Source organism: Aethalodelphis obliquidens, unplaced genomic scaffold (genome assembly GCF_003676395.1).
Source record: "Aethalodelphis obliquidens isolate GAN/ISIS:26980383/991018 unplaced genomic scaffold, ASM367639v1 scaffold26, whole genome shotgun sequence".
Classification (NCBI taxonomy): Eukaryota; Metazoa; Chordata; class Mammalia; order Artiodactyla; family Delphinidae; genus Aethalodelphis; species Aethalodelphis obliquidens.
The window spans coordinates 20,507,149-20,531,149 of record NW_020837970.1 but is presented as its reverse complement, the minus strand read 5'-3'; the positions used below and the strand labels follow the sequence as shown (position 1 = coordinate 20,531,149).

At 49.8% G+C, this 24,001-nt stretch overlaps 1 protein-coding gene across 3 annotated transcripts in view; it reads right to left on the bottom strand.

Moving 5' to 3' along the window:
• Positions 1–24,001, bottom strand: part of ARID3B (AT-rich interaction domain 3B) — a 54,383-nt gene that overhangs the window by 5,689 nt on the left and 24,693 nt on the right. For 2 of the 3 annotated variants that reach the window (XM_027123600.1, XM_027123602.1), the window contains exons 3-7: positions 16,140–16,211; positions 15,858–15,930; positions 2,998–3,181; positions 1,492–1,772; positions 1,120–1,373 (exon numbers count right to left, since the gene is read on the bottom strand). In XM_027123600.1, the coding sequence (XP_026979401.1) occupies positions 1,120–1,373; positions 1,492–1,772; positions 2,998–3,181; positions 15,858–15,930; positions 16,140–16,211 (864 nt within the window). Of the gene's footprint in view, positions 1–1,118; positions 1,374–1,491; positions 1,773–2,997; positions 3,182–15,857; positions 15,931–16,139; positions 16,212–24,001 lie in introns of all 3 variants that reach the window. The other variant, XM_027123601.1, reaches the window with a different exon arrangement.

Genomic DNA, 24,001 nt, shown 5'->3' with positions numbered 1-24,001 from the left:
ACCCTGAGCACCCACTATCCACCGGGTGGGGCGTCAGAGGTCACTAAGACCCAGCCCCTTCCTCTGAGGATTTGCCTTGCCTCCTCCTCCCCTTAACCAGGCTGGGAGGTCCCAAGGAGAGGGTCTACCTGCCCAGCACCTGGCACTCCCTCTCCATCTGAGCCCTCCGTGGTTTGTGGAAGGCTGCAGGCGCTGGCACACAGGGCCTCGCCTGGCTCACCCGAGACTCTGCCCTTTCATGATGTTGAGAGCCAAGAATTCTTCCAGATGAGCTGCCTCATCTATTAGCCTGTGGCTTGTGCAGGGCCAGGGGCACCTGGCCTGAGTGGGTCAAGAGGGCAGAGCCCTGCTGTCCGGGCTGTCACCTCCAGTTCCCTTCGGCTCCTCGCCAGGCGGGGAGTGGGACAGGGAGGGGCTGCCTGGGAACACGCACAGCTCTCTTCACACCTGATTTCTTCCCAACACGAGCCCGCTCATGTTTGTTCTGAGATAGAGTCAAGAATGGCAAAGAAAATGTGTGTGAGGGGGAAAGGGGAACAAGGGGAACAAGGGATGTGGAGTGCGTGGTTGCGGGTGGGGGGGAGGGGCGGGGAGAAGGTGGGGCACCTGAAAAATGTGGAGGGGAAGGGAAAAGATGCCAGTTATGCTGCCAAACTTGTATTTCCTCCTCCCCTCTCTCCCGGGGGTCACTGGCAGCCTGGCCTGAGGCAGCTCTGGCCCCTCACTGAGCCTCCGGAAAGGAGGTGCTGTCTTTCTCCCAGATGGTGAGGCACTGGGGTGAAGGGCGAGCCCTTTAATTGAGACAGATCAAAAGGCAGGAGGGGACAGGGAAGACGCGGCAGCTGTCCCTCAAGGCCTCCTGCTCCTCCTTGAACAACTGCTTCTCCTCTTTGCTAGAGAACAGGGCACGCCTGAGGAAACTGCAGGTCCCCTGCAAAATGACTTCAGCTTTGGTGAACTGAGACCTCTGTGGCCACCAAAGCCTCGGGTGGCTCTTTGGCCTCTAGATCCTTCTGGGGGCCAGGGGGGCAGAACCTGGAGGGGCTCCACCCCAGTCCCCGGGACGTAAACGGGCCCTCGGATGGAGCCGGGGTTTGGCGCCCGGGCCCGGCACTCACCCCTGCCATTGATCCTGATCTTCATGGGCAGCTGCCGTGCCATGCTGAAGAAGTTGCGCTGGAAGGCCTGCTGCACCAGGCGCTGCTCCTCCTCTGACAGCCTGGACGCCTTCTTCTCAGGGGGCTCCCCCGACTCCAGCCGCTCCCGCAGCTGCTCCAGCGTGGCCGTCCGGGTACCGGCCTGCTGGCTGGCCAAGGTCACAGGCACAGCCAGGCGATTTGGCACGGGCACGGTTGTCACTGGGACTCCATCACCTGACAACGGCACCAGAGCTGGACCCAACCCATAACCCACCCTCCCACCTGGGTCTTGGACCCAGGGAACTTGGCGCCCTTCCTCCCTGCCCTTCCTCCTCACAAGGGCCCTGCAGACCTTTCCTGAGAGTGGTTGCTGGGGATATCCGAGGGCCACTGGCATTGGTGCCACTGCCGGAGCCCAGCCCGAGGATGGGGAAGCGGATCTTGGGTGGGGAGAGGAGGGCAGGGGCCCCAGCGGCAGCGGCAGAGGCAGCAGCGGGCGAGTAGCCAAAGAGGGAGGAGCTGTAGCTGGGCCGGCGGCCCTCCCTCCGGTTGCCATCAATGGCTGCCTGGAGCTCGGCCGGGGAGCTCAAGGCTTTCTTCTCGCACTCGTAGGCATAGAGATACTTCATATACCTGGAGGGAAGGAAGGAAGGAAGCCAGAGTCATCCAAAATGTGGCACGAGGGCTGCCCAGTCTAAGTCGATGGGCCTCTGGAAGCGGGCTCTGTGGGGCAGGCTCTGTCCTCTAGGACAAAGGAGCACAACCTGGTGCATGTGATGGAAGAGGAACCTCCCGGACAGCGATGCCCCACCCCAGGCCCTCTAACTGCTACCCGATTCTAAACGCAGCTCGAAGTGGAGGCACGGTTCATTAGGGAAATAGATACTTTCGCTAACGTTTCATGTTTTTGTGGCGCCTTTCTAGTGTCCTGGGAGAAATGAGAAATGCCATGTTTTGCAATGTCTTTCTGGCTCCTAGATCTCCTAACCATTCTGAGTCAGGCTGGTCAGACAGGAGCAATTCTTCCCACTGTGTGTGGACCTAGAAGTGATGTCCCTCTTTGTGTCAGATGCCCCAAGAAGCAATTCGCTACTCAAGAACCTTGGGAGAAGGACTGCTATGCTGGATATTGCTCTGTTCCCAACTTCTCCTGGAACAGTTTCAACAAGGCCTTAACATGTCACCTAACCTATACATGGCTGATCTTTCCGTATTTTTCACAGAACAACATCCAGAGTTCTGAAAGAACAGATTCCCCTCTGGCCCTCATTCGCCAGTGCTCCTCCTGTTCTCACTGCTTCTATCACCCTTATAATTAACTCAAATGGGTAGAAAAACAGGTCGCCGATCCCAGTGGGATCCCAGTGCCTGCCTTCCTCTGGGTCCGCTGTTGCTGGGCAAGCTGAGTGTCAGGTAGGAAGGGCCAGGCTTAGGGTAGGGGTGCTGTGTGGGAGATGACGTCCTGGAAAAAGCGTGAATTTCAGAGACAGAAGCCCAGGCGTGACTCTTCAGCCTGACCACTTACTAGCTGGTATGGCTCTGACCAAACGATCTAACCTCTGAGACTTAGTTCTTGTTGTCTGGGAAACAGGGACAAAAACCTTCTTGACGGGGTTGTTGGTGAGGTTTGAATGAAACAGAACAGTGAAGCAGCAGCACACAGGAGATGCTTGGGAAGGGGCGCTCTCAGGATGACTTAGGTTAGGGAGGGATTCATCTCAGAAAGCTCCAGGCCCTTTCAGGAATTCCGCCCATCTTGTTCACTATACAGTGGAATTTCCTTCCTTCCTCTCCTCTAGGTTAAAGCATCCCCTTTCTCCAGCCTTAGCTTCCTTTCCCCAAGGCTCTGGCCACTCACTGGGTCCTCAGGGTGAAGGCGGCGCTGGTGATGGACGTGGGCAGGTTCAGGCCTTTGGTGATCTCCCTCCAGATCTTCTTGTTGATGATCTCCACCAGGCCCCCCTTCTCCGTCACCAGCTTATACAGCATATACAGGTCCAGGATCTGCTTGGCCATGATGGGGATTCGGTTGATGGGGGTCCCTGTGATTGTGCAAAGAGACAAACAGAGGGTTGTGTCATAACCATGCAGAGAAAGAAGACATCTGTGGATGCCCACCCTTTTGCTGAGTTGGAAATATGTTCATAAATCTGCTTACAAGTATAATTTGACTCGAACTCTCAAAGCCTGGAAGCTATCAGACCAGCTGCCAGTTCTCCTTGGGAAGAACAGAAAGATAGGTCCAACTCACAGGCTGTGTGGCCTTGGGTAAAACACACAGCCTCTCTGGGTCTGTTTCCCACCTGTAAATAAGACTTCAAAGATTTTTTTTTTTTTTTTTGCTAGCATATGATTCCAGATTCTTTCCTAATGATTTGGCAACTCAGTCCTCTGGAGCCTTCAGAAGCTGTTCAGCTGCCTCCTCAGGGAAGTCTTTCCCTGACTCCCAAGACAGGTGAGGTCCTGCCCCATTGTCCACCTGGAGAGCTTCCTTGGCTTCTCTTCTGCAGCTCTCAGTGCAGTTTATAACCGTGTTTTTATTTGCATACTGCCTGTTTTCTCTTCATCTCTTCTCCTGCTACAGGGCAGAGAAATGGTTTTTTCTCTCCTGTGTACCCACCATGTCAAAGGAGCTGCTGGGCACACAGGTCTCCAGGGGGATGAAAAGCCACTCAACAATTCACTCCAACCCCTCCCTGGCCTCTGAAAGAGGGAGGGTCAGAGCCGCTTCCGCCCACTGGCCCCGAAGGGAAGTGAGAGGAGCCAGGGACTTGATTAGGAAACCTGGCACCGAGCAGGAAGGCCCACTAATGAGCACCGGGGGACGGCAGGGAGGGCGGGGCCAGGCTCCTTTCTCGGCGGCTGGGATGCTCGTCAGGAGGCGTGATGGATGACTGTCATTTGGCAGCCTCGGGATTAATGATCTGGAGGTCAGAGGGGAGAATTCCAGCAGGAAGGGTCACCGTCCAGGGCAGGGTATGAGACTTGTTGCCTTTTGATGGCAAGTCCTTTTACTGTACATAGGCTGCTCCTCCTGTGCCGTGGCCGCCCCCCCCCCCCACCACCCCAGGCTTGTTGAGGTCTCACTGCCTGCCTGGTGGAGTTACGCCAGCTTGATTAGAGAAGGGCTGTTTGTTTCAGCTCCTCCTGCTTCTTTCCCCTCAAGGAATGGCATTTTTCTTCTCAGCTCTAGATCACTGGCCTCACCAACTCTTTTATAGGGCAATTCAAGCCAGAGTGGAGTGAAGGGTGCCACGTTTATGAGGAGGAAGTAGCGTGAGCACGAACACGTGGCACTGCTATGGTGGGACTGGGTCTCTTTTCTCAGTGTGGGGAGGGAGCTAGAGGTCTTGAAGACCTTTGTATTGACCGGCTGGTCTTTGGAGGGTCAAGGACAAAGGGGCCATAGAGTTAAGTTCAAAGATTCACTGGTAAAATATCAGAGGACTGCTGGCACGACAGCTCGCGCGCTGGTTAACTACTTCTCCCTGTGCTGTTCCGGACAGTAGACCTTATTCCTGTCATAAGCACAGGAGTCTCATGCAGCAGAACTGGTCTCCTGGCAGGACAGGGCTAAGGTCTCCCTTCTTCGCAGGCCTGTCTGCCCGAGCTCGCTCATGGCCTTGGCGAGTTCATACCCTCAGGGCATCACCTGGAGAGTCTGGGAGGACCACTCCCAAGGCCCCCTCACCCAAGTCCCCAAAGCTCTCAATTCCAGAAGATTCCAGAACATCTTTACACATGTGACCTGTTCACTTCCAGGTCAGATGTTCACAGTGAGCTCAGCTTCATCCCCTAGGCCAGCTCCCTTTTCCCATCACTTCCTCTTCTTCCAGCAGCACCATCATTCTTTGAGGTCTTAGGTAGGAACCTCCGAGGCAGCAATGGCTCCTCTCCCTCCTCTCTCACCCACCTTTAGGCTGTCGGGAGGCTCACCGATTACTGCTTTGAGGCCCCTCTCAAAGCCATCTTCCTCTCCGGCCCTCAGCCACCACCCTGGGCCAGGCCCTTGCTGGCTCACCGTCAGACGCCCCCAGCAGCTTTGAATCCACGTGATCAACCTGCACGCTGCTGCCAGACCATCTAATGAAAACACCACTTTCACGCCATTACTCGCTTCCTAGTTTAGAAACCCACAATGACTCTTATCGCCAACCCAGCCCACCTCACATGTTCAATCTCATGACTCGGGTTCCCCAACACTCCTTAGAAGATTATGTACGGTGTATTTTAAGCATGTCCCAACAACTCACTCTCACTCCAATCAGTTGGGTCTTCTCACCCTCACCCCTAAAGGCAAGCTCCTCTCTCCTCTACTTTTTGTTTTTCCTGTCCCTCCTCATCAAGCCTAAAATGACCTGTCTGCGCTCAAATCCTCTCTACACTGGCCTTCAACGTTCACTCCCTCCAGGAAGAATTTTCCAACGACCCCAGTTCACATGGATTTCTTTCCTCTCAGAATTTCTATTATAATCACTACAAGTTCAGCAAATAGTTACACTTGTTTCACATATGTTCGTCTGGTATCCCAGGAGGACTGTAAGCTCAATGAAGACAGGAATTGTTTTTCCTTCATCATGTCTTGAATATTAGAATGTTTAATAAGCTAAACTACCATGCAGATTAAACCAACCAACCAACCAACCTGCTTCTCAGAGTCAAAGCAACCAGCTCTGTGTTAACCCAACTGGGAATATTAAACGCATTTCCTTCCTTCCTGCTGTGGTGTGCCCACCAGGGTCTGTCACTAACTCGAAGTGTCTAATTGCTGACAGCCCTGAACAGAAGTCACCCTCTCCTCTCAGGTCCTGGCAGGTTCATTAGGGGGGTCACGACCCTTATTAAACAGACTGGGGAACCGAGGTCCAGAGTGGTTAAGCCCTTTGTGTCTGAGTCCTACAATAAGAGGACTGGCAGCACAGGAATGGATGGAGAGCTGGGGATTTTGAGAAGGTAAAGAAACCATGACTTCATTCAGTGGGGTCAAAGAGAAGGGGAGACAGGTGTTAAAGAGGGCAAGGGGGCTGGGTTTGTGATGCCCACAGAACAGGCGTGGCTGAGTGAGTGACCGTCAAGCAGGGCATGTCCAGCCGAGGGAGTGCTGTCCTTCAGAACTGTCACCTTGAAGAGCCAGCTACCGCTCCGTTTGTGAAGAGCTTTCAGAGTTTACACTATTTTCATTTGATTCTCTCCAAGGGTGGTAAACCTTCATATGTAAAGGGTGTGTTTTACTTTTAGAAATGGTCATTCATGGAAACAAGCCAGGAAAATAGGATGAAGTGACCAGGCTGTTTATACTGATTTTGTGTGAAGATGAGGTGTGGCCATAAACCACGACAGATTATCTAGTGTGGCTCAAACTGCCTCTGAAGGCAGCTCCCCAGAGAGGAATTATAGATTTGCTCAGAGTAGTCACTAGACTAAATGGCTAGTCATTTGAGATGGCTTCTTTCAAAGACAACAATGTCATAGATGTAGAAATTTCATTAAAAATTAGCCTTTTTTATAGTCACACAGAGAGTGGCTGCATTAGGCTGGGAACTGCTCAGGGGCAACGGAAACAGGTAGATACTGGACCTGAGAAGACAAGGAAGGAGCAAAGTGGCATTTCAAATCCCCAGAGTGACCTCTTCTCAGCACCGCTGGAGAGAAAACACAGGCCAGAGCTGCTCCGCAACCCAGCCCCACTCTGGGCACGTGGGGGGTCATAGCTTCTCTCACCAGGGCCCCTATGGCCTGGCCGGGCACGCCGGTTCCAGGATCAGTGGGTAAGGGGAATGGGCATTTTCTTCCTCATGGTTGGCCCTCCACGAAACTGTTAAAAGTAGCTCCCAGTGCAGGCGGGCCCCTCAGTACCCTCAGAAACAAAGCTGAAGCTATTCTGAGACCCAGCTCTACATGACATCATGGTTTTCTCACGTTATGCAGCCAATCCAGACACAAAACCTGCCTTGGCTTCCATTCTTTTGACAACTAAGAGAGAGGCAGGGTCCTCAGGCTGGTCTCTCTCTGCAGTCTGCCCTGTGCTTAGTGGGCCTGGTAGCCACCTCCCTTGTCCCAAGGAGACTCAACTATGAAGAGAAGGGGAGAAGGCCTTTTAGCTGAGTTTCCCTACCTGAACAAGAAAGAAAACCAATACATCACGCTGGGGGTGGGGATGGGGGGGATCGAGAATATTCAGGCCTCAGTTTCCCTGTCAGTCTGAAGCAAGGGATTTGCTTCCAGATGACGTCCAGTTCTAAAGTCCTGTGAGTCTATGAATAAAAACTTAAAAACAAAAATTGATAGTTTGGTGGTGGTGGTGGTGGTATGATGAATTGGGAGATTGGGATGGACATATATACACCAATATGTATAAAATGGACAACTAATAAGAACCTGCTGTATACAAAATTTAAATTAAATTAAATTTAAAAAAATGGATAGTTGTGACTATGACCAAGGGAGGTAACTTGATTTTAGGAGCTTGCCTGAATTACGAAATAATGTTGCCAGGTGACCCTGAGATGGACGGTTTGGGATCTTCTCCAATGAAGGGCGCCTGTGTGGCTCAGGACCAGGTCTGTGAAGTTCAAGTCCATAAGCAATGGTTCTTTCTCTAGCATTGTGGGGAAGTGGGGGAGTCTCTGGCCTATTCTCTGGGCTGGATTACATCTTCCTCTAAAGAGGCTCTTCACCTGAGAGGGGACAGGCCTCAGTCCACAATAAATGCAAATGCAACCTGCAGAGAACCAGGAAGGAGGCCAGCAGCCACTGCAGGGAGCTCTTGGTGGGTCACCAGTGTCGCCCCTGCAGGAGGCCGAATCTCCGCCCCCATCACACCTCCCAGAGGGGGCGGGAGCACCTGATGGGGAAGCCTGTGGACTGTCAGTCACTGCTATCAAAGCAGGAGCTAGGATTGAGGGTAATTAATCATGCTCCCTCTGACAGCAATCCAGGGCCTTATCTGTACCCCAAGAAATGCCGCTGGTCTCCAGTTCCCTCCTCAATAAAGGAGACTGACAGTTCCAACAAAGAGGCCCCTTATCAGATTTCAGCGGGGGAGCCTGAGGCAGCCCGAGGGAGATGTGGAAAAGGCTTTTATGAGGCCGGGACCCAGCGAAGCTGTGGGGGCTCCTGGGGCTTTAACCCTTGGAGGTGGGAATGCCGCTGGGCACTGGCGCTCGCAGGCCAAAGCCGGGATCGCGAGCTTTCAGCGAAGATGGAGCTGAACAAAACCTGCTCCCTGGCACTTGGCTCGTCTTCGTCTGCCCAGCACTCAGACCGTGGAGACAGAGCTTAGTGGGGGTGAGGGCAGAGTGGGGAGATAGCCTCCTCTGGCACTAAAGACAAAGATGGGAGATGGCAGGAATGTTGGGGGGAGGGCCACTTCCTCCCCACCACAGAGAATGGGCACATTCCAGTCAACACCAGAAGCAATCAGGGGGCAGGGACCCAAGACAGAGTCGCATGGCTGCCTTCCTGCCTACTGGTCAGGGGTGAGGGCCCAGGACCCAGGGCGTGGCCCTGCCAAGGACCCTCGCTGCTTTTTCCTGACTTTGAACAAGATCATTAATCATTTCCATAGCCTGTCAAGAGAGCTGGGCGGCTGACCAGGGAGCCTAGAAGAGTTAAGTCCCGCGTTAAGCAGGGAATGTGCATAGGCAGACAGGCAGGCAGGCCTCCTGCTTATTCCTCTGCATATTAATTCCCGCCCTGCTCCAGTCCTGCTCCCCAGCAACAAGCAGAGGAATGACTGGTGATTTTTTTCCCCCCTGACTTGTTCACGTAGAAAATACCTCCCACCGGGAAACTGGGCAGCAGGCTCTGGTGGTGTGCCATGCAGTGAGTAGATGACTGTTCCACAGGTCAGGGCAGAGACAAGGATGCGCAAATATCCTAATACCAACACGTATGCTTCAGCCCTCACCTCCGATTTCCCACTGAGGGGGGTGTCTAACTGACAGAGCCTAGTGCACTAATCTTAAGTATACAGCCCACCAGATCTTCACTGCTGTGCATACCCCTGTATCCATTCCTCAGATCAAAATACAGAACATTTCCAGCACCCCAGAAAACTCTTCCATTACCATTCCCAATCACTATCCATCCCCTATCCCCCCGCCCCGACAGGAGGTAACTATTATCCTGACATGTATCACTATAGGTGACTTTCTTGAACTTTACATAAATGGAAGAATGCAGTACAGAGTCTTCTGTGTCTGGCTTCTTTTGTGCCACGTTAGGCCTGTGAGAGTCATCCCAGTTGGGTACAGCAACAATTCATTCTTTGTTATCGCTGTGTGGTATTCCACTACAGGACTATGCCAACATTTAGTCATACATTCTACTACCAATGGAAATTTGAGTTCTTTCCACTCTTTGGCTATAATGAATGGTGTTGCTACGAAAATTCTTGCATGTGTCTTTCAGTGAACATAAGCTCTCATTTCTCCTGGGGATACACCTAGAAGGGAAACTGCTGGGTAATAGGGTTGGCGTATGTTTAGCTTTAGTAAATATTACCAAACAGATTTCCAGTGGTTATGCCCATTTATATTCCCACCAGCAATGCATGGGAGTTCTGGAGGCACCGAACCTGAGAGGCTAATTTTAAACCCATTACCCTTCTTGATACTCTAGTTCAGACTAATTGCTTTAGGTGAAGTTCAACAGTATGTGCAGTGTTGTACTCTACTATGGCCAATAATAAAATAAAATTATGGTTATGGCTGTGCTGTTTCCTTCCATAAAAACTACATTCAGAGAAGTAGGCTAAGGAGTTAGAAGGAGGTGGACCGTCGGGTCATCTCTGCTTCGCCTGCTGCTGGTCAACAGACCTGGCCCGAGTCTCCAGGAGAGGGGGTGGAAGGCTGGCCGGGGAGAGGTGCAACAACTCAGGGGTGTTCTGGCCTGAGCACTGCATGGGTGTCTGAGCTTCCATTGCCAATCCATGCCCCTCCTTCTCAAGACCTAGTAGATTTTCCCACAGTGTAACTGGGTCAAACTCTCCCTTCAAACTTTCCCTACGCCAACCTTAGGACGATTTATTGAATATTGGCTCACCTTGGAAAAAAGGAGGCAAAACTATCAACCCCATTTTACGAAGTGCTAGAAGTACCAATAAATGACCTTGAAGGGGAAGAGGTTGAATTTAAAGACAAAAGTGAGCTATTCAAATTAATCACACCTTTCAAAAACCAGGGGCCCTTCTCATTATCATGGATAACTGGGTAGTTATAAGGTATTTAAATGACTATTAAAAGTGGGGGGGAAAAAAACCCCAGTACTTGAACAGCGGTTGGATCACCTGGGGAGAGAAAAGGATCTGGCCTAAGACAAAGATTTGCATTTTGGACTTTCATTTGTGGGTAAAGTTAGAATATGAAGCCCCGAAGCCTATTTTATCTGACAAAGACAAACATATTTTAGTCTATCAGGAAGAGTGGCCATGGCACAGACCATTTACAGCAAGATACAAAGAATATACAAGAAACTCCCTCCACCAAAAGGCAAAGCAATATATGTCACGAACATTTCCTTGCCTGAGATGGATAGATAAGCACACAACAGAAGGAAAAACACTCAAATTGCACTTCGAGGCAGACCAAGCCCTTTTCCCACAGTAAATTCTTTGTATACACACATCAAAAACAGATCCAACAATCCATTTGGGAAAACCAAGGTCAGTTTGCAGCCCTGAACAGAACTGGTGGGGGAGGGACGGCAGTTCTCCGGTGAGGTCTTGACAAAACTTGTCTTCCACATGACCAAGCAGGTCCTTAGCCTGGTGTGCCGAGCTGGGACGGGGGCTGGAGGGGAGATCCTTGCTTGTGGGCACTCCGGGTGTGCGCAAGATGCTACCGTTAGGGCTTCTGTCTCCCGTGCCCCCAACCCCAACCTGCCTTGACAGATGGCAGCTTCTGTGCCAGCCACTGTGAATTGTCACATCTGCCCTTCCCTGAGAGATAAGCCGCCTTACCCTGAGATGAAGACTCTTCTTGCATGAAGAGTTCTACCTCGTGTTAATCAGTTAGATGCTGTCAGACCCTACTGGAGACCGACCTGTGGAGGCGGGCCACTGTCTCTGGGGCTCAGAAGGCTGAAGGAGAGATGAGGCTTGTCCGCTGCCCCAGCGGGAGGTGATGGAGCTGCTGGTGCCAGGGGCCAAGTTTCTCAAGGGCAGTGCAGGCGAGGAGAAAAAGTCCTGGCCTGGGGATTAGGAGACCAAGTGCTAAAGTGGCTCTGTAGCCTCAGGTGAGTCATTTAACGTGTGGGCTGATTCTTCATGGCTAACGTGATAACCTTTGCTCTCTCCACCCCACGGAGCTGGAGCTGTGGGGAGCAGCAGATCAGATAGTGGGTTGAAAGGGTTCTGTAAAGTACATGGGGTAACAATAATAAAATTAAGAGCAAAATCATCTCCCTCCTCTTTGGTGAAACCACACTTCCGTTTCACTGCCTGGGGAACAAGAGAACAAGCTCTTCTTCCTTAGTGATGAAGGAAGAATGGAATTGTTTACAAGCCTTTGCTTATGAGACTTCCAAACGAGCACCACCCCCTCTCCGTACCCCCTGGAAAATCTACCAGGGAATGATACTTCAGGAATCACCCACCGTGAGTTAAATTAGACAAAGAATTTTATTTACAAATGTTTGGCTTTGTTTTTTGAACAAAGAAAGGTGTGTGTGTGTGTGTGTTTTACACACACACACACACACAAAAACGTGCACGTATGTGCGTGCACGTGCACATGGCAAAAGGTGAGGGACAAGAGGCATGGGTGTTCTGAGATCTAACCCATCTTTCTACAGAAACATTTGTCGGGGAAGCACAATCAAAGGAAATTTGTTTAATTCAGTTTGGCTTCAGTCAGCCGAAGGAACACATGATTCACCAAGGAAAGGAGTGAAGCATTTGGTTCTGGGGGTCCCTGGTGTAGTTTTTACACAATTATTTTGACAGAAAATTGCTCAAGGGGCTTTTCTTCTATTTTGATTATTGAGGGTGGCTCATTATCTGTTTTGTAGCTCAACAGACACAATCAGGGATACATAACACAGTACAGAGAACTTGGAAGAAACTTCCAGATTGACTCTAACTGAACCTGCGCATTTTATAGATAAGGAAACTGTGGCCCCCAGAAGAGGAAGGATTTGCTCAGGATCGTGGAGAAGGGTGGGATGTTAGCACTGGCTTCACACTCCTCAGTCCAGAGCTCTTTCCCCCTCCGCATGCCTCCCGACAGGCTGCAGCAGCCGTTCCTGAGGCAGGCAGGACACAGGGAGCCCGACTGGGCACTGCCTCGGCCTCTTCTCAGGCGCCTTCTGGGCCGGGTTGTTCTACTGGTGGGGGAGGGGTCACGAGGTGCAAGTCACCCGGTCTGGCCTAGAAACCAAGGTGCCTCGAGCTGAAAGGCCCATCTGCTGCAGTCAATTCACCCAAACATGTTAACAAGCCAGAGAGACCCAGCACAAAGCAGTGGTTACGGCTGGGCCCCTCTCCCACTGGACAGCCGTTTTATCACCTGCAGCTGCAGTCATTTGGGGCCGCCTGCTGTGTCCTGCCACCCTTGGAGCCCGGTCCACTTCCTCTGCAGTGGAGCCTTCCACGTCAAAGCTGCCCAGCCCACTCACAGCTCAGGTGGGCGTCACCGGGCCTTTCAAACTCAGGTTGCTTTCAGTGGTTCCTTTGAAATCTACTGCTTATCCTTCATATTAGCTCTGGAGGATGAGTTGCTGACCCACTGCCAGGGTCTATGAGGCTTCTCCTTGCACCCAGCCAGCTAACAAGATTGGGCTCCTGAGTGTCCCAGACACTCCAATTTGGGAGTGACAAACAAGTCACAAATGTCCGGGGGCCCTTGGTCTCCCCATTCTGTGAAGAGTAAAGACAGCAAGCTTCCCATAGTTAGAAGCGCAAACTGCTCCCAGTCCCCTTGAACTGCCCATTCTAATTTAGACCATCAACCATGAGTTTTCCAGGGAGGAGAACACTGTGATTTTAAAGGGAACAACCTCCACAGTCTCCCTGCCTCAGCCTTCCCTCTTCAGCCCAACTATACACTGTTTGCCACAGCAAACCTCCTGAAAGCACAGCTCTGGCGCTACTTCTCATATGTTAACTTCAATAACTCAGCTATGTCACAGACAGGAGTGCTAACTTCTTGGCCAAACACGGCTCTTCACAGTCTGGTGCCAGCTGATTCATCCAGGCCACAGACAAGGGTTCTTTCAGCCGTGCCTGGACCACGTACACCACGCATGCCCCGCGTTTCTGCCTCCACTCTCCCTATGCTGGAGCTACAGCAACTCTCAGGTCCCTACGCTCCAGCCTAGGATGGGGCCCCACCACCCATCCCTTTGGCACTCAGCCACGGACGGGGAGTTCATCCTATTGCCCGACACGGGCCCTGCCGCCCTCAACATTGCTACCTGAGTGGAGATAAGATGATTTCCCTGAAGAGTTTCTCTGCAGAGGAAATTTTTGATCTTCACCTTCTTTCCTATCCTTCTATTGCCATAGTGGGTTGAAAGGGTTCTGTAAAGTACCCCATATCAGGGGGACAGTTTTGTCCCCCAGGGGACATTTACAATATCTGCAGACATTTTTGGTTATCAGGACTGGGGGGTGCCACCCCCAACAAAGGACTATCCAATCCCCAAAGTCAATATGCTAGAGCTGAGAAACCTTATACTAGAGTAATTAACAAGTAGCAAAACTGACTTGACTATCTCCCTTCTACTGCTGATGCCAGCAAATAGTGAAATACCTAACATAAGTGCTGAAGACAGAAAAAAGATTTACTCAGGGCCTGGATAACCATAAACTGACATGATCAAAGAGAGTTTCTTACTCCTGCTTTGGGTGGAATAGACTAGATGGCAGTCTGGTAGCCCCAGCGCTGTGCAATAGCGGGACACTCAGCACACACTGCTCTCTACTGCTGACCTCCAATCACGGGCCGCTGTCTAACTGTGGGTGGGAGTGAGGTGGGGGAGGGGAAGCTCAGCTTCGCTGCGTGGGGCAGCTGAGTTAGGAAAACCAACAGGACTGCTCCTACAGCAAACACGTCCTGAGCAGCACCCGCCTCCAGGTCTGCCCTGTGCTAGCACTGGGGACTTGGAGAAATGACAAAGTGGCTGTCCTCAAGGAGCACCTCGTCTAGTGGGGACATATAGAAGTAAACAAACAATTACTGATCTTCACTCTTGGCTAGGCTGATATAACTAAAAATCCTTTTGGGAAGGGAGAAAAACAATGAAGTATCAATAGACTATAAAGCAGTGGAGCCACACTGCTGATTAAAATCTATATTGTTATAGCAGCCCCTCTGAGATGAGATCAGCTCCCGGGTTTGCACCAGCTGGGCCTGTGGAGCTTGTAAATAATTAAAAGGTAATTGGAGGGGGAGACCAAAGTATTAAGTGGATTTCTCTCTCTCAGGGCAACCAGGGAGTTTCATTGCTGCCAGTTACATTATCTTTCGGGATTATATTCTTGTTTTTTACTGACACATGCAGCTCCAGATAACAGTTGGAGGAGTAAACTAATTAGAGCTGCTTAGACTGCTTTGATAGGCTTGGGGATGGGGGAAACGGAGAGTCAAAACTTTCGACTGCCTTTGTAAGCAAACCAGCAATAATAGGCGTGCTACTAAGAAGGCAATAAGGCTTTGGAAGGTAAAGGAAGGGGACGGAGGGGGAGAGAAAGAGGGATGGGGCTGGTGGGGAGAGGAAGAGGGAGGGAGAGGAGTTAACTCAGCATATTTAGTTGCTGGGGGCTGTCATTATAGCTCAGCCCAGGATAAAGAGGAGGATTTCATTCCCAGGTCTCAATAAAGGAGCTGACACAGAAACCAAGGGATACATGATCAGGCAGGATCCCAGGGAACATGCTGGCAGGAGCAGCTCTCCCTTACAGCTTTGTCCTGAGGTGAAGAAGATGGAGCTACACAGGTTGCAGAGGATCATCTCCTAGAGAGGCTGGGGTTCTGCCCATGCTTCCTGAGGGCTGACCCAGCTGGTGAACCCATTGCTGCTACAGGATACAAAGCCAGGAAGTTGAGTCACTGGGCTCAAGACTCAGACATGCCATCGTCCAAAGTGGAGATGGCTGGGGGTGGGTGGGTAAGAGTGAGAAGGAGAGAAGGACAGGGAAGTGGGAAGGTGCATTTTAAGGCAGATGCCCATGTGCCCTATACTTAAACTGCAGGAACACCCCAACCAAGCCAGTGAATGCAAAAATCAAAGAGCCAATGGATAAGAAAAAAAGAGTTAGCTTTTCCTTTTCGTGGATCATTTCAGATCCTCCCAACAAATCCTGAAGGGCCTCTATTCTTTCACTGGCCCTCCTAAGACTCTGTTAAGCTAGACGCAACAGCAGGAAGCCCCGTATACCAGTTTAAGTGATGTCCAGGACTGCTATAAGCTAAGAAAAAAGTATAATTGAATTTGACATGACTCCAGACACCAGTTAATCAGAACAGTGACAAAAATAAAGCAGGACCAAATCTGGACGATCATTCCATTCATTTTCTACCCAGGCTCTCTTTGCCCCCTTCAACCTGGTTGTCAATTATTCTGATAAGTATGGGACCAACTGGCAGTAAATGGCTCTCGTCCTCCTGGGCTAAGATGCTGGCACTCTGCAGGGAGGATGGCTAACAGTGACCTGCACACAGTAGGCACTCTATAAATATTCAGTGAATTGAAACGATGAGTAGACTGAACACTCACCTCTCTTCTGCATAAAGACGAAGAGGTCATCCAGGAACTCTTTCCTTTCTGGATCACTGTCCAGTTCATACAGCTGCAATCCCAAAGCCCCCAGGGGAGAAAAAAAACACCACAATGAAAAATTCCATCTTATGCAGGAAGTCTTACACCAGTGATACACAACCATCTGAATGACTACAAATGTGACTCATTGGCCACTTCTATCCTTATTCCTTGGGGATCAGATACAACGACCCACTGCAGAACTGCCCCTTTCGTTATCACAAAGGAAACATTACAGACCTTGGCAAAATCACGGGAGATCTCTCTTCCCCGGCCTCCATCTGCATCATCACTCCAGGCCAAACCACCATTCTAAAGGGGAACAAAGCACAGCGTTCAGAAGGGAGTAGGAAGAGAGTGAGAGAGGGGAAGGCAATCGTTTAGGGTGCAGATGAGGACCCTTAGCAACTGTGCTTTCCTGGCTCACACTGAAAGACTGACGGCTCGAGTAACTGTCCCTGCCACCCTAACAGGGACATCTTGTTTTTATGCTTTCAATGAAGGTTCCAAAACCAGAGGGAGACATGTGGAAGAATCACCTCCATTTGTTGGAGGGGGGTGGGTGTGACTTATACCTGATAATCCTGGAGAAGGAGGACACAAAGGCCCAGTTTTCTGAGAACCTGCTCAAACCTAGCTCATCTTCTGGGCGCCATCACTCTGAGATGTACCACTTTCCTGCAGGTTCTATATGGCATATGTTTGTATGTTTTATGATGTGTTTGTATATTATATGGCATGTTGTGAAGATACCTAGCCTGGCCTCCCACACAACACTCTAAGTGGAAGATAAAGGGTCAAAGGGAGCAAGACGAAGATCGAAGATCCTGTGGTCTCTCAGCCAAGCCTCCCCACCAGAAGCCCTGACTCTAGTGATTGGAACTGCCTAGTGACACGAGGGCCCTCGGGGCCTGAGCCTATTCCCAAGGCACAGAGACTCTGTGACACTAGGGGGAAGTTCATTTGCATTAGAGAAGTAATGAAAACCTAAACCTAATTCACTTGATTAGGTCAAACCAACACCATTCAACTGAACAGGAGGAAATGGCAAGTATGCTTTTGTTCATGTTCTTGAAATCTGCTTCCCACTTTTATTCAGCTGGGTAACTCTTATTTCTCAAATCAGGCATCGTCTTCTAGGGGAAGCCCTCCCTTCACACCCAGCTGCACAAGTACTCTGAAAGGACTCTGTACATTTCGAGCTTAGAATTTCACATAGTATTTTGGACTTATCTGCGGGCCCCCCGAGAGCAGCGTCTTGTTCATCTTTGTACCTTTAGCAGGCAGCACACTGCCTGACACTTACAAGGCTCCAGTGAGTACCTGATGAACTATAATCACTGTTAAAAGGCATTAACCTTTTTTTGAACCAATTAAGCAGCTCTTGAAAAAATATACAGACAGGGCTTCCCTGGTGGCGCAGTGGTTGAGAGTCCGCCTGCCGATGCAGGGGACGCGGGTTTGTGCCCCGGTCCGGGAAGAACCCACATGCCTCCGAGAGGCTGGGCCCGTGAGCCATGGCCGCTGAGCCTGCCTGTCCGGAGCCCGTGCTCCACAACGGGAGAGGCCACAACAGTGAGAGGCCTGCGTACCACAAAAAAACAACAACAACAACAACAAAAAACCAGACATATATATCATACAGAAGAGTCCAAAAGGCCCTCTGCTAGTGGGGAGTATGAAATGTCAGAGCAGAAGTCGCCTGTTCACCTCATCCCACCTGTCAGTGGAGGACCCAGGGATGGGAATGGACACACTGAGACCATCACTCTCTCATTTCTCCCCCAGGAGCAAAGGTGCCCATAGGCACAAGCACACACGTGTGCCACCCAGCTGGCTGGGGTGTGTAAGTGGCTGGGGAGAGACATCTGGGGTTGGGGAGCAGGTTTCTTGGGAGGACATTCTTTGGATTGCTTAAGGATCTCGTAAAATCATGCCAGTAAATGAAAGTGTGCTCTAATTCCATCCTCTCTCTTTAGTAAAGCTTGCCTGAAAGCAGGAGGTTATTCAGTTAAATTCTGGGGCCATACTTTGCTTCCCCTACTCAAAGTGGGCTCTGAGATGTAGACCCAGTTTCTGAGAGCAGCAATTTAGCGCACACAGAGGTAAGTATAACCAAGAGAAGTGACACCCTGTCAGCTGACATGAAACAGGCTACATCAAATTGTTTCCCTGCTTATCTAGTAAAAGACGTGTGTACGGAAGCGCTCAGGAAATGCTATCTGACTGTGCACACATCATCTCCCCAGGCAGATGCTGTAGAAATCTTCCTATAGCACCTTCAGCTCAGGGAGGCCAACAACCAAGCAGGAGGAACACTATTTAAAAAAAAAAAGCTAAAACCCACCCCCACGTTGTAATTACAGTCAACAGAAATCTGGTGTCATCTGCTGGCAACTAGCACAATGAATAATCAAGATGAATTATGCCTGTCAGCTCAGCAAAACCAGACAGAGTTACAGTCCCCTTTCAAAGGCTGCAGTAGGTCACCCTAATGCCCAGTGATTTTGTTTGAGCCAGTAATTCCTGCTGGAAAGTCAATTATCCCTGGGGCCCCTATCAGCTGAAAGACATTTAATGGGGGATCATTGCTGCTTCTGTTATGTCAGCTGTTTACTGCGGCAGCTCAATTCCCAACTCTCTAGCTGGAGATCTGAAGCTGATTCTGTTCACAGGAGGATTCTTTATCGGTCACCAAGAGGGATGAAAACACAGTTTTTTCCTAATCACAGTAACTTCTAGGCATTCTGAATGCTCACTCAGAAACTATTTAACACTCAGTTGGGTGGGGAGGATGGAATCCACAGCCTAGAATCTCAGACAGGGCTTTCCACAGCAGTAAGGGAGTGTAAAAACAAGCACGCCAGTGCCAGTGCCACCACGGGTATGCCTACGTGTGAAAATAAACACCCGAGTGTGAGGGCTCAGCTCCGGAACGGAGGAGAATGCCTTGTAGGACGGGGATGGGGGTCGTCGTGGCCCCGTGGCTTTCACCAGCTCTGCCCAAATCTCAGCAGAGTCCGAGCAGTGGGATGGTCAGACCGTGCACTAGCCACGGCCCACTAAGTAAGAACCACTCAGATTCAAAATCTGCTTAGAGACAGGATTTTAGCTTGACACGCAGTACGTCAGTGACCACAGAGGACAGGGAGACTTGTCAGAACAGGACGGAAATAGGACACTACATTCTTTGAGCAATTCCACTGTTTGACCCATTACACAGATAGGAGTGTCAGCTACTATTTAAAGAAAACACAGGAAAAGAGCTGCCCAGGAGCGGAGGTGTTTTCTTTTGTCCAAGGCAAAATTGGGCCATTATACAATTTAAAACATTCAGATGGGGCTGATGGGGAAATGTCCACTCTCTTTGCATTACTTTGTTTTGAGGCAATTAAACTTCAACCCTGATTCACAGGATTTTCTGGCTGAGGTGAGAGTAGTTCCTAAGCCCTGCTCACCCTTCACCGTCTAGCTGGAATGCTGTTTCCTCCGTGCAGCCTCTCGGCCCACCAGTCTTTCTCCTCTGGGCTGTGTCACCTCATGTTCTGGTTATTGTGCCCCTGCTTGTGTCCCCAGTCTGTAAGCATCCTGTCAGGGTATCCCCAGCCCCCAGCACACAAAAAGCACTGACACATCTGCTCAGAGACAGGGATGGGCTCCCCCGTGGGACCTCCAACCCCACAACTCCTATTTTCCCCTCCTCCTTTCATTGGGAGGATTACAGGCTTCAGCAGTTATTTTCTTGGCTCTTAACTCTGATCAACTGCTGTAAAACACAGCTCACTTATGCACTTCAAGTTTATGTGCAGGTTTCTTGGCCTATCAGCGGGGTGTGGGTGTGCCTGCTAGAAAGTTATCAGCTCAGAAATGATTGAATTTCTTGAATGTAGAATGTGCCTGATTGAGACTGTAGTGGTGGAGGAAAGGAGGGAGTGGTAGAATCAAGTGTGGGGAAAATGCACCCCACTCAACAGTTTAGAGATCAAGAGGGGTCCCCAAGACAAGCGCTTCAGTTGAAGGGTCGCCACGTGCAAGTCCACCAGCCGGGGGAAGAGGCTTTGTTCCCTGTGGGCAGCAGGCAGCAGCATTCAACCACCGAGTAACGTGTGGGATCAACAGTAGCCAGAGCGGCCGCTCACTGCCATTTACGACCTTCTCAGCCTCTCCTACTTGAGAGCTAGATTTAATGGCTTTGATCTCACCAGGAGCTCACAGGAAACTGACAGTTTGTTCCCAAATACCCACCCACGGCTAGCTTTGGCTACCATACCCACATTCAGCTCATTTTCCCCAGGGAGGCCACCGGGTGTTTTGCCTGTAAATCTCTCAAAATTGGTAGTGAAAGAAGGCTGGGGAAAGAAGAAAGCGGAGCAGGAAGCTAGTGTTTGTGCATCTTCTGTGTAACAAGGACTAGACTGGGAGCTTACCAACATTTTCTCCCTTAATTCTACAATGTAGAGGTGCTTATTTGGAGATAGGAAAACAAAGGCTCAAAGAGTAGGTTAGTTACCTTTCCTACAGTCTCAGAGCTCCCAAGTGGTAGCGTCAGCATTAAAACCCAGGTCTGCCTGGCTCTCTGTTACACCACCCTGCCTCGTGGGTGGAAAGAACAGTAGAGAGTGTTCTGGGTGGGGACATCAGGAAGGGAGAAAGGGAGGAAAAGAAGAATAATGTCCTCTGTACACAGAATGTCTACAAATGCCAAGTCTTGGCCTTGGGCGGCTCTATCAATGGGAGATTCTTTTGCTCCTTGATTTTTCTCACTGGCTTCATCTGGGAGGTGCAGCCCAACAGAAAACCAGCCCTCACACAGCATCTGCCCAGGAGACTTATCTGGGGCTACTGGGGGTACTGGAATAAGAACTGCTAATCTTTGGGCTTCCCTGGTGGCGTAGTGGTTGAGAGTCCGCCTGCCAATGCAGGGGACACGGGTTCGTGCCCCGGTCCGGGAAGATCCCACATGCCGCAGAGCGGCTGGGCCCGTGAGCCATGGCCGCTGAGCCTGCGCGTCCGGAACCTGTGCTCCGCAACGGGAGAGGCCACAACAGTGAGAGGCCCGCGTACAGCAAAGGAAAAAAAAAACAAAAACTGCTAACCTTTCACCACTACCTCCACAGAACATCCTGGCTAAGAGGAGCCCCCACATTCCTCTCAGAAGGGAGACAGACAGACAGACAAGTGGTTATGCCTCTGAGGGGACTAGAAGAATATGACCTAGCACGGCCAGCATGCAAATAAAAGGCCTTGAAAAAACAACAAATCAAAGTCTAATCTGACTGCTACTCAAAATTTAAATAGTGCTTCCTCAACACCTCAACCCTGGAAGGGGAAATGTAGTCACTATCCTTGAAAACCTAAAAGGCTGCCTTGTGGAAGAGGAAGCAGGGTTGTCTTTTTTTTTTTTTTCCCCTTTTCCTTTTTTCTCTAAAGCCCCAGAGGGCAGAACTAGAGTCACTGAGCAACAGTTAACAGGGAGAAGATTTCAGGTCGATTAGAAGAAAGACTTCTAACAATCAGAACTGCCCAATAACGGAGTGGGACTTCGCAGGAGGTGGGCAGCTTCCTGTCCCTAGATGACCATCTGTCTGGGATGTCATGGTGTGGATTCCAACATGATAGGACTGGATGAGAGGGCCCCTAGGGGCCCTTTCTGTCCTGAGAAGCAAAGAGCCTAGGACAAATTCATTCAATGCTGATTTCCTGAGAACCCACCCCAGTTAGAGCATTGTGCAAGCTGCTGAGAAGAATTACCCACTCTCCCCAAAAAGTGGTTCCCACCACCAGGAGTTTTACCACAGAGTTGGAAAAACAAGCTGAACACACACAGCACTTAATAGATAGAGCAAGTCAAAGTACCAAAACACAAAGTGCCCAGGAGGTGGAAGAAAGGAGGCGGCCCAGAGGTGGAGATGAAGCTGGCCTGGAAGAATGGGCTGAGAGATTTACAGTCTCAATGAGCATGGAGTGGGGGATAAACAAGGCATGTTTTGGCAGGGAGGATGCAAGTCTGAATAGTTAACGTGGAAACGGGCTGTGAAATGCCTTGAATACCAGGAGGAAATTTAAACTCTGAACTGTGAAGAGGGGGGAGGCGGTGGATGTTTTCTGAACAGAAAAATAAATGATTAAATCAGTGTTTTAGATGATTTTAATGACCCATTTTTGTTGGAAAATACATAATATATACATACATATGTATATAGGCCCCTAATCGGATTGGAATCATGGGGGATTTTCACTTTTCAATTTTTTCATTACATCCATTCACATACAAACATCTGATCACTAGTATATACTAGATACTGTGAAAGGTTCTGAGGGAAAAAGAACAAGACAGATAAGAACTTCTGACTTCTTGGAAGTTACAGTCTAATGGAGAGGGAGAGAGAGACGATTTAAAAAACTGTTTATTTTTTCTACATTAACGTCTGAATCATTTGTCAAGACCCATCACTGGCTTCTTCCCCACCCCCTGCAACAAAGAAAATTCGGACTGCACTGAAATTACAGAATAGTTTAGTGAACTGACACAATCACGATATAAGAGAGCAATATGACTCTTCATTTAATAAAATATATTTTTAATGCTCCTCAGTAATGATTTACAATGTTAACATATTACTTTTGTAAACGGTATGGAAGATTTCAGAGGAAAGCCAGAACTGGGGCTGGCCAGCTATGCAGTAGCCCACGCTGATAATCTGGGTTGGGGGTGGGGAAAGCAGTAGAACCAGGGAGAAATGACTGTCTTAAGAAGCAGCCAAGTCAGAGAATCAACCGGATCTGGACTGAGGGGATGAAAGAGAAAGAGAAGGATGAATCTGAATCGTATCGTGAGAAAGGTATGTTCTGATGAAAATGGAGAGACGCTGGGCAGGGGATCAGGCAGGAGGTCTTTGAGCACTAATGAAAATAGATCACTGTCTCCGGGGTTGCATCAGGGGTGACAAGAACAATCCCACAGCCCTGGAGGACGCCAGGTTATGGCAACTGGCAGCAGCAAGAGCCAAAGGCCTATTGCCAAACTTCCAGTGAGAAGAGAGACATTTAACCAGCATCTCCTGACCCAAGAAAGGTACCTTGGGCTTTTTTACTGGAATTTGAAAAAAAGGCCCAACCAGACCACGCCTCTAAGATCTTAGGAGCCAGTACTGCATTCCTTAGAGCTGTACCTCCCCAGAGACAGGAGCGCCTGACTTTAAAAGCAATTAAGTATCTAGGCTATTTTAGGATTACTCCTTGACCACCTGGAATATCTTATTAAAGCACAGCTCAGATGTCCAAAGCAATTTTAGTTCCCATTCCTCACTCCTCCCCAAGGCAAGAGTTAACCCCTTCCTTCAGGTTTAAAGCGCAGAGGCTAAGCTACTAACTCTTCACTTGAGCTCCCCATATTCTGAAACCTCTCAGAAACTGCCCCATCCTTAGAACACCATCACACACACCACAACTTTTATAGAGATTCTTGAGTGTTCTCTGAAGACACAAACATTCATGTGTTTCCTTTCCGTCTACTCTCCATAATCTAATAGATTCTGAATCCCACCCAAGGTTCGGATCTGGGCAAATTCCTGGGACTTGAACCTCAAAGTAGTCATTAGCTAAATCACTAGACTTCAAAGGGCTGATCCCAAGCTCATGGATATCAGTTAATAACTTTGAAATACGAAGTGTAACAAAAGTATTCAGGCTGAAAAGTGCTGTTGTTAGTATTGTTATTATTTTTTTAATAAGCAACACATAAACTACCTTTTCTTTGGCTACACCTGTGGCTCTGTAGGTATTATCTATACCACATTTGCGACTATCCTACTACTGGACGGGTTGATGATGTTGTAATGTTAAAAGTCCAATTCCCAGATCTCAGGAGGAAGAAAAGAAAAACATCTCTGCCCTCCCCCCAGTTTTAAATGATCCCAGGAGGTAATGAGACATGCACAAGGGGGTAATGGGCAGGATTATAGGAGAATCCTAAAAGGAGAGGGGAGCCCCAGGAAGTAAAACAGATACTGTTATAAGCAACACTGTTGGACTACAAAACCCTCCTGATAAGATCAGGATTACTGCTCTTAGCTCAATCGCTCAGGCCTTGGAAGCACTAG